At 38.3% G+C, this 9,950-nt stretch overlaps 2 protein-coding genes and 1 non-coding gene across 3 annotated transcripts; 2 read left to right on the top strand and 1 right to left on the bottom strand.

The window, feature by feature from the left end:
- The first annotated feature begins 1,405 nt into the window (after window positions 1–1,405).
- Window positions 1,406–5,985, top strand: LOC131325275 (perakine reductase-like). Its single transcript, XM_058357438.1, has 7 exons — window positions 1,406–1,646; window positions 2,537–2,707; window positions 3,331–3,534; window positions 4,147–4,319; window positions 4,582–4,678; window positions 4,837–4,987; window positions 5,666–5,985. The coding sequence occupies exons 1-7, from the start codon at window positions 1,593–1,595 to the stop codon at window positions 5,851–5,853; spliced, it is 1,038 nt and encodes a 345-aa protein (XP_058213421.1). The 5' UTR covers window positions 1,406–1,592; the 3' UTR covers window positions 5,854–5,985.
- Window positions 2,012–2,226, top strand: LOC131328192 (small nucleolar RNA U3). The gene has a single exon (XR_009200465.1). It is a non-coding gene; the product is annotated as a small nucleolar RNA U3 (small nucleolar RNA).
- Window positions 5,986–6,919: 934 nt separating the features above from the next.
- Window positions 6,920–8,308, bottom strand: LOC131325274 (uncharacterized). Its single transcript, XM_058357437.1, has 3 exons — window positions 7,770–8,308; window positions 7,456–7,681; window positions 6,920–7,367 (listed from the first exon to the last, which is right to left on the bottom strand). The coding sequence occupies exons 1-3, from the start codon at window positions 8,241–8,243 to the stop codon at window positions 7,162–7,164; spliced, it is 906 nt and encodes a 301-aa protein (XP_058213420.1). The 5' UTR covers window positions 8,244–8,308; the 3' UTR covers window positions 6,920–7,161.
- Between the last annotated feature and the right edge of the window lie 1,642 nt (window positions 8,309–9,950).

Genomic DNA, 9,950 nt, shown 5'->3' with positions numbered 1-9,950 from the left:
TGGTAATAATATCTTGTGACGTCCTGACAACACATCCGACCAAGAATCACATCACCAGATTGAGTGAAAATTTGATTCCTCCCTTACCCCATGGGAATCTTAGATTCCTGGCTCAATCAATAAAAAAAAGGAAATATTGACTTCGATAAATTTTCAAAATAATTGATTCGTGCATAAGATTACTGAATTAATCTAAACACTGGAATGAAATTATTTCAGTTATTGTATTCTTCTGAATTTCATTCCTAATAATTACATTCCTATTCCTACTCAATAAAATTCCTAAGAATTACATTCCTATTCTTACTTAAGATTCCGATCATCCAAACTGAGCCTAAGTGTTTTTCAAACTGGGGATGACGTTAATAGATCTACTTGAATTGCTTTAAAGGAAAAAAAAAAACTTGATTGGTGTGATAATTATTTGCTGTTGTTTATTTGCAAATAAAGTAAGGACGTTACAAAAGATCTAAAATAACCTAAAAGCTATTTGTGCATATCTCTTACTAAAAAACGACTTGCACATGCATTTTCCATAAAGATTTTAAAAACTTCAATCCTCGTTGTATGGGCCCCATTATGTATATAATTTCACGATTAAATTCCTTACATCATAGGTGGAAATTCCACATTTTCCACCACCCATTCTGGATTTCATCGTGTGTTTATCATAGTAATTTGAACCGCTCATCTTGTAAGGCCCGCAAATTAATATAACTGTGCAAAAACAAAAAAGGAGTGTGGATGGTTAAAGGGAAGTGTGAAAATCATTTTTTCTTAGGTTGCGCTCTTGTAAACTTATAAGTCTAAAACTCGAGACAAATCGAAAAAGTATAAAAATATGGTTCAATATTGAAAAAATTCAAATAAGACGACACTTTAAATAAATAACACAGCTATTTGATTTTTTTTTCATATTTAGTGAACTTTTTATTGCTTACAGTTATAATTTTGTACTTCCTCCGTCCGAATTTAATAGTTTTTTGGGAGTTCGTGCCACTTTTCAATCAATTATATCTTGTAATTTATAATGTTTTATGTGATTTCGAAAATATTGTATTAAAGAACTAATCGAGATCTATCAAATAAGATACATATTCAATATGAAATTCACTACGAATTCAAAGATATAACTCAATTTTTAACCGGTTAAAATAGAACTAAAAACAATTAAATCCGGACGGAGGAAGTACTTTTTAAACTCCTCTCGTCGAGACAGATGACTAATCCAAAAAATACCATTCAGACAAATAAAACACACAAAACACAGAAATGTGGATTGATTTTGACACTCTCCTTTAAAAATGGTGTTATCAATTTGAAAAGTGCCAAAATCACTTCCGCAAAGAAAATAATTGCTGTTAAGTTTAGAAGAACGAGGCAATGCCCTTTCATGACGTCAGTGCTTGCGGAGCATTGTAGACTAGTAGTTGAAAACGTGTAGTAATCCGTGGCGTCAGCATAAACCACTCACCAAAAAAACTCCTGTTGCGTAACTTGCGTTTATATGCTACTCGTAAATACGGAAGTAAAGTTGCAGGCATTTTGACAATCGGAGGTAGAAGAGAGAGATAGAGAGAGAGAGAAAGAAGATGGCTGCTGAAGTAGAGATCCCGAAAGTGAATCTGGGAGCCCAGGGACTTCAGGTAACGTACAAGTTTTTATTTTCCTTTATAAAATCCTGGTTCAGCGCATTTCGACTAATCAATTCCACCGTTGAGTTGAACCCATTTAAAGTTTAACGGTGACCAATTTAACGTTCAAGCAAAGTTTTGTATGGATTGACTCTAAAGGAAATGATAGAAATTGAAAGGTTTCGAATATAAGATTCCAAAGTATTTGGCCAACCCAATTGGGGTAGGTGAAGGTTTTATCTTAAAACCAGTAGAATTTTGCGCCGTTTGGCACGGAGAAATTTTAAGCCCCAAAAGTTGACGGCGGACGCACGTCCCACATCGACTAAGTACGCGAAAGAAATGAAATTTAATAACGGAAAACAGAGCAAGAGAGAACGACCTTACTTGAACAGGATCTGTTCTATAGGCTCGTACATCTGCATCCTTGATTACTAAGGAGACAGGACCCCAAGTCTGGTGGATGAAACACGGCCTCATGATCAGAGCCTGATCAACAATTCTGGTGCCGGAAGGCTCTCAGAGCAGTAGAGGATCGTTCTCCACCACCGTTCAGGTGGTTGGAGATGGTCATGCGGCTTTCTGACAGACCCTATCTTTTTGCCCTGCTGTTCCGGCGCGATAGGGCATTTTATGATTTTAGTGGAGTTTTTCGGGGGAATTTACAAATTTGCTGGTGGGGTGTTTGGGCAAGTTTGTAACTTTTGTGGGCTTAAATTTGACATATAATTTGTACCTTAAAACGATAGTTACAAATTTAACAAAAGTGAGTGAGGTCAATTGACCCCGCTTGCCCTTGCCTCCCTCCGGCCATGAAATTCAGAATTTAAAGTTGGGTGCAGTTTATGGGCGATTTTTAGAAAATGGTTTACCGACTGTGCAATGTGTTTTTGTATTCTCAGGTCTCAAAATTGGGTTATGGCTGTATGGGGCTCACCGGAATCTACAATTCTCCAGTCCCTGAAGAAGATGGCATCGCCATCCTTACGCATGCCTTTAGCAAAGGAATCACTTTCTTTGATACATCAGATATTTACGGGGCTGACCACGCAAACGAAAAACTAGTGGGGAAGGTAGTTGCATTTATATGATAGTTGATACCTATGCATTTGGCCTGGTTGCGAAATCTTGCTTATAGCTTTTTTGGACACTTAATGCACTCTATTTGGTGAGCAAAATAAAGAATTGAACTCAGTATGGTTAAGGGAATATGGTAGACTATGTTGAAATCGTGCTTTTGAAGTAGTCTCTCGAAAGGCTGAAATGCTAAGCATGTGTTGTTCTGTGCATTTGTGCATTGAGACAATGAACCGTTGCCATTACACTAATCTCTGGTCTTTTTGAAGGGTTTTATACTATGCTCATTTCTGGAACTCAGCCAAACTGAGAACTGGACAGTGATAGTACAAATTCATAGCAATAACACTTTTAGCATCACATCCTCATTTTTTTGATCAAAGAGAAATTATTGATTGATGCAATGTAGTAAAAGGATTCGAAATTCAATCAAGTCTATAGAATGTGATTAGACTTAATTTTCTATTTGCTATCAGTTTAGGGAAGCAAATTGTACTCACAATTTTTGACATAGAACAGCAGCAACCGGTTATGGCGGGGTAGCCGGCTGTCCCTTAATTTGCTTTTTCCCAGTTGGGTATATGACATTCATCTCATTTCGAGATCCTTAATCTTGCAGGCATTGAAGCAGTTACCACGAGAAAAGATCCAGTTAGCGACAAAATTTGGAGTCGTGAAAATTGACCAGACCGGGATGGTTGTGAAGGGTACAGCTGAATATGTGCGTTCCTGTTGTGAGGCTAGCTTGAAGCGCCTTGACGTGGACTACATCGATCTCTACTATGTACACCGGATTGATAAATCAGTACCGATTGAGGAAACTGTAAGCATCTTGTTTATTATTCCATGTATTATTGCACCCCCAAGTGGTTTGGAACTTTGTAAGTTTAAAATGTGCTACCTTCAGTTTTGAATTAAAAGACACGACTCTTTGTAATAAGGTGTTTAGATTCCCATATATACAAGACCTCTCTAGTACGTTTCTATACATTATGGGCCATCCGAGATTCAGACTTGGCACCCACCCCTCGTGCAACGTGAGACACTCTTGAGATCTGTGGGTTGTATCTTGGAGTCGTATTCAACCATTAGAACCAACACGAAGGGAGAAAAACTTGATTTTAGGACAGGGAATGACATGCCTCTCATCGATCTCTCATGCAATTTTTGTAACTCTTAACTATCTCATATCTTCAGTTATCTGCGTTCATATTTTAACGATTTGTGACACTTGTAATAGTTTAGTACTTTGTGATAATTGTGCGATAAATCCCAACAATAAGTGCCATAGGCCTCTTTCTCTTCTCAACAAGACGCCAGACCGTGTCAACCTTTTTAGTTCTTCGTTCTTTCTTCTAAGAAATAAAGACGTTTTCCTTCAGCTAAGCGGTCCTTGAATTTATTACTGAGGTTGAATTTCCTTCTTAACGGACAGATGGGGGAACTTAAGAAATTAGTGGAGGAGGGTAAAATAAGATACATTGGATTATCAGAAGCGAGCCCAAATACAATAAGGAGGGCACACGCTGTTCATTCTATCACTGCTGTACAAATGGAGTACTCCCTTTTGACACGCGACATTGAGGAGGAAATAATCCCAGTTTGCAGGTATTTCAAATTGTGCCTAAATTTCTGGAGAAAGTTCATCTGAATTTGAAGACATTATCTTCAACAAATTGGAGATATGAGTTTTAATTTTGTTCTCCATGACTCCATCGTATTTTGCAATTTCTTCTTCCTTGGAACTTGCATTTAATGTTTTATCCGTTTACTTATGCAGTTACACTGGGATACTGCATCCCATTTTTTTGTTCACTTCAATTGACTTCGTTTTTTTTAATCTTTCTAAACATGCTTCCTTGCTTATCAGGGAACTTGGAATTGGGATAGTTCCGTATTCCCCCACTGGTCGTGGTTTTTTTGGTGGCAAGGCTGTTGTGGGGAGTCTCCCTGCAAATAGCTCCTTGGTATGGAACTACGTCCATCAACTCTTATTTTTTGGTTCAGCTTCATTAGGGGTCTATGAAAAGCTTCATCGGGACCTAAATTCATTCGGAAATTACCTCTGTTTGGTTAGTCCAATGAATTAGATGAATGAACAACTAACGTGTTTTCTTTCTATCAGCAATCACATCCTAGGTTTACCGGGCAGAATTTAGAGAACAACAAGATCTTCTATATTCGTATAGAAGAGTTGGCTAAAAAGCATGGCTGCAGCCCTGTTCAACTCGCTCTTGCATGGGTTCTTCAAGGGGACGATATGGTTCCTATTCCTGGTGAGTGCCAAATTTCGAGTTGTTGGCTTTAAAGTACATATGAAAAGCTGTCAAAACTGCTTGAAGCGAAAATGAAACCTAGAACATACCTCAGAAGTCAGAGCTTTACCTTGCATCAGAGCTCTTGACCTTTTTGGAGTCCCTACAGTAGACAATAAATCGGTGCTATCAGAGCTCTTGACCTTTTTGGAGTCCCTACTATTGGAAGTTTTGGCTTCGAATTTGAAATTTTTTTTTTTTTGATCAAATAGCCTACCGGCTACCAGCCCAATATGAACTTGAATGAAGTACTTGTAAACATGAAAAAATACTTAATCCCAAGTTACTAGTAGCAGTCTACGTAGTTAATAATATCAAGACTAATACCTCTTTCCATCAATGTGGGATATCATAGTATTCCTATTTCTCTGCGTGACAAAACTGAATCTGAGCTTTTATCTTTTATCAAGCTCTTGACCTTTTCGGAGGCACTACGGAAGTCAAGGAATACTGTACTATCATTTTTTATGGTGTTAGTTCAAGATATAGTATGAAAATAACAAAGAAAACAAAATGTAGCATAGCTTTTTTTTGCAGGGGCCTGAAAATGTACTCTTCTAGTGTTCTCTACACCTTTTCACATCTTTTTTTTTTTTCCTTCACTGGTTTAGTATTTGACCTCTCCTTGTACATATGTAGGAACAACAAAGATTAAAAACCTTGACGAGAATATTGGTGCTCTGGGAGTGAAGCTGACTAAAGATGATGCACAACAGATTTCCAATGCAGTGCCGATACTTGAGGTGGCAGGGCCGAGAACATATGAAAGTTACCTCCATGTCTCGTATCATTTTGCAGACACTCCGTTGCCAAAGGATGTGAAGTGATCTCTGCTTTGTGTGTTAGCTGCCTGATCAACTCAGTGTGTTTCCTTTTCTCAGAAGTACTAAAATAAAATATCTGTAAACTCCAAATAAGATTTCTGATGCGATTCATGCGAATGCATATTTTTCTCTAAAGATTTGGACATAGTGAAATGAAAAACGTCGACTCAGACTCCCGTGGTTAAAAATGCAATGAACAACTCTTAGAAGGTGCTACTTACCTGTAGCTGCTCTGGTTAAGAGAGAGTAAGAGGAACCATGAAGTTTTTAGTACTGTAAACTAGTTTGTTTCCATTCCGTATTCAGTTCCTACAGGGATTATGTGCTTTGTAAAAGGCCCTTCTGGACACATTGATGCGAACTCTACAACAAAATGTGGCTCCCAAACTTAATGTGTGATGGAAAAATGACCTAGAGCACTGCGTGACAGTGCTTGATAATAACTGAATAAGCACTCCAACTTACCACTTTTTTCCGAGAAACTGAATCAGACTTGTGTTCAATGTTTATAGCTTTCACTGGAGGCAAAGTCATACATGCTCTCGCATTGCTTAATAGTAGGTGCAAATTCTATAAGCAGATTTATTTTCAGATATTATAGCATACTTGTCCTTCCAATTTTTCACCTTCGACTCAATGTTGGGTTGCGCTTTAAGCGTCGTCCCAGGCAATCTCTTCTTCAACTCCTTTTCAACTTCATTAAAGTAGCCCGGCTTGAACCCATTATGAGCTCTATATTTATCACAGATACACTCCATCATGGCAGCAAGTAGGGCCTGCTCTTCCGCAAAGGTCCATAGCCTACGATCTTGTTTTCTCTTACGACTCGTTGGTTCAGATTGTGAAGTTCCTTCACTTTCCATAGGTATGGTAACCTAATTTAAATGATGATTACAATTTCACATAGGTATTGTAAAAGACCATATTATTACATTCAAATAGTTCACATGACCATTGTTCAACAAGTTTAACATGTCCAATAGATACATATAATTAATAGAAATAAATAACACGTCCAAATTATTACATTTAATTTCAGTTACACAAATCTTAATGGTCACCCCCTGGATTAGCTAACCATTCATTGTACATTTGGGTTGCCAAGTTATCCCGAAATTGTGTCCATTCGTTTGTAGCATCGACATTTGCAATGTACACTTCATGTGGTACATTATGTAGATTCGCCTGCTCCCACGCCATGTATTCAGCCTCAACGGGATCCACCGCCATTGTACGCTTAATGAGATTATGGAGAAGGATACATGTAGTGATGATGCGACATTGAGTCCTAATGGGGTAGAAAGAGTAAGATCACAAAATTCCCCATCTCATCTTTAGCACCCCAAAGCATCTCTCGATAACATTTTGTGCCTTAGAGTGCTTCATGTTGAAGTACTCCTCCCGGCTCTGGGGCATGTGTCCTTGCCTCCAAATGTTAATGTGGTATCGTTGACCTCTGTAAGATGCTAATAATCCCGGCCCATTAGTGTAACCAGCATCGGCGAGGTAGTAACGACCTACAAATAAGATTAGCTCCCCTGCGTGAGTATGTTTACAATAATGCTGACGTATGTTCACTAATGGAAAGGTTTTCAAGTCACATACCCTGTGGAATTCTCAACCCATGAGGCCTTAGCAAGGCATTTCGGAGCACTCTTGAGTCGGTGGCGGAGCCTTCCCAACCAGACAACGCGTAAACAAATTGTAGGTTACGACTACAAACTCCTAACACATTTGTCGCGTAGTCACCCTTCCTTGACCTATATCGTGCCTTGTGTTCTGTTGGGGGGAGAACAGGTATGAAGGTACCGTCTAAAGCCCCTAGACAATTCTACGAGACAGAAGGGTATTTTTATTACAATAGTTAATTTATAATGAATAAGTGCATTACTAGAACTTAAGACATAAGAATTATGTACCTCAAACCACTTCCACCTAGCATCCGGCTCATTGGCAGGAATAGGCTGAGGATGATACCACAAGACATTGTGAAGGCGAATCACCGCGATCAAAACTGCGTTGAAATGCCTACTAATTGTTTCCCCCGATCTCCAAAATTGTAAAATGGTACGCCTATTCTTCGTATGGTGTGAGAGGATCCACAAAAAGATCGCCACCTTCTCTACAACGGTAACATTTCTAGATGGCTCTAGCCCATTTTCAATAAGTAATTGGCACAACGTCATGAATGTATGCTTGTTTACCCTCAAATTGTTATGACAAGTTTTGTCATTCCCGCGTACCAACCTATTAAGTGCGTCCAGTTGACTTTGGTAAACATTAGGATTGGCACGAAGATGAGGCTTTTGTCGAAACCTTTGTCGATGCCTCTCAGCAATCAACTCCGTAATTAACAAGTAAAGTTGAATAACGCTATTGAGTACTCTCATCATACATAACGCTGCTAACAATGCCTTACGGTTTGTCTTCTTCCTTCGTTCACGGTTTGTTAATCTTGCCATCTGTTTTTAGGGCAAAAGTTAATTTAGTGCAGCTAATACTTTTGGGCAATTCCAATTCTATTAGGGCAACTCAATGCATTTTAATCATTGTACATACAATATTGCAAAATCAATAGGTGGCAATCCTATTAGTAAAAAAGTATAATTTAAAGCCCAAACCAAGTATTACAAACTAATATATATTGACTCATGCCATGTCCCAATCCATGCTAACTTATGACACATATTTCTGCGGGGTGTCCCCAATGTGTCCGCCACTTACAAGTTGGTAAATTTAACTATAGTTGCCACCTGGAGTGTCCTCAACGTGTCACGTTTGTCGTGTGTCAAACATGGATACGACGACCAATTAGGCGTGACGGTGCTTCATAGGTAATTGGCACAAGCTAAATTTTCAACACAATAATGTTCAACTAAAAATTTCTAGTCAGCAAGCTTATGCAAATGTCCTAACACGACACATGAGCCTCAGTAACCGCCATTGAAAATTGAAGTCAATAGAGGATGCCAATAACATGGAAAGCTGAAAAGAACATGTTTTATACAAAAGGGTTTCTGAAAAAAAAACCTGAAGCTCTGTGGCTATCTAAACCTTAGAGACACCTTAGAAACGGTTTAGTTGTTGAACAAAATGAGATAAAAAAATAACTATTTCAAGTTAGGGCAACTCAACTCTATAGACCAATCTTACTACAAACCAATCACTTCCAACTTCATATATAGGAAAATTTTCCTTCGAAGCCTTAAACTAGACTGCCTTTTTAGGAAGGATACTGTCAACAAATACTCAAATTCATTGACGGACGTAGAGGAGATGACTTATGTTATGACAATCGAGGTTCTATCATCATTCTCTTTCCACAGCAAACCTATAACACCGTTGTCAATCAACTGACAGATCCAAATGATCCAGTCTATTTTAAAGTGCATCCTCTGGTTCCATTATAATTTGTCTTTTGCTACGATAAATCTTGTTATAAGAAACGTATCCCGTTCCACTATTTCATACTAGAACAATGATATATTCCTAGTTAAGTATTGGATCCCACAGAGTATAACTTTCTTTTTTAGCTAATGCCTGAAAAAAAGTTAAGTGTATGATGATATATTCGGCTCGCTACATCAATGATATATTCCCAGTTAAGCTAATCCCATAAAGAGTACAACAATGATATATTCCCAGTTAAGTAATGGACCCTTGTTTCTTTATGCGGCCACTGTCTTTGTTATTCGGCCTGCTACAGCCGTTATCTTTAACTGGGCACCCGCTATTGACGTTTAAAACCTTTACCCGAAAGCCGAAAAACTGTGGCTACCAAAAAACTGTTGCGAGCAAAAATGGTTTCAACAAAACCACGTGAATATGGTGTGATGCTCAACTGCTTAAAACGGATCCAAAATGGTTTCAACAAAATAACTCCATCGCTGGAACTACTTGGCCATATTAGCCGATCAAAAAAGTGGGGGAAAAAAATAACTACTTGTTCAAGATTTATAGGGCAACTCAGATCTACAAACCTTACAACAAAATTAGGGCAAAATCACCATATATGAAGATTCAAGATTTATAGGGCAACTCAGATGCAAGCTATGGAGTACCGTGGGTGGAAAATCACAGCCAACATCAAAAACCCCCAA

This window comes from Rhododendron vialii, chromosome 5a, assembly GCF_030253575.1.
Source record: "Rhododendron vialii isolate Sample 1 chromosome 5a, ASM3025357v1".
Taxonomy (NCBI): domain Eukaryota; kingdom Viridiplantae; phylum Streptophyta; class Magnoliopsida; order Ericales; family Ericaceae; genus Rhododendron; species Rhododendron vialii.
This window is presented reverse-complemented; position numbering and strand designations above follow the sequence as displayed.

Coding starts and splice junctions, on each gene's coding strand:
- LOC131325275 (XM_058357438.1), top strand. CDS start 1,593: ATGGCTGCTGAAGTAGAGATCCCGAAAGTGAATCTGGGAGCCCAGGGA. Junction 1,647..2,536: donor TGGGAGCCCAGGGACTTCAG/GTAACGTACAAG, acceptor TTGTATTCTCAG/GTCTCAAAATTGGGTTATGG. Junction 3,535..4,146: donor CAGTACCGATTGAGGAAACT/GTAAGCATCTTG, acceptor CTTAACGGACAG/ATGGGGGAACTTAAGAAATT.
- LOC131325274 (XM_058357437.1), bottom strand. CDS start 8,243: ATGATGAGAGTACTCAATAGCGTTATTCAACTTTACTTGTTAATTACG. Junction 7,682..7,769: donor CTAGGTGGAAGTGGTTTGAG/GTACATAATTCT, acceptor TCTGTCTCGTAG/AATTGTCTAGGGGCTTTAGA. Junction 7,368..7,455: donor TGGGTTGAGAATTCCACAGG/GTATGTGACTTG, acceptor TCTTATTTGTAG/GTCGTTACTACCTCGCCGAT.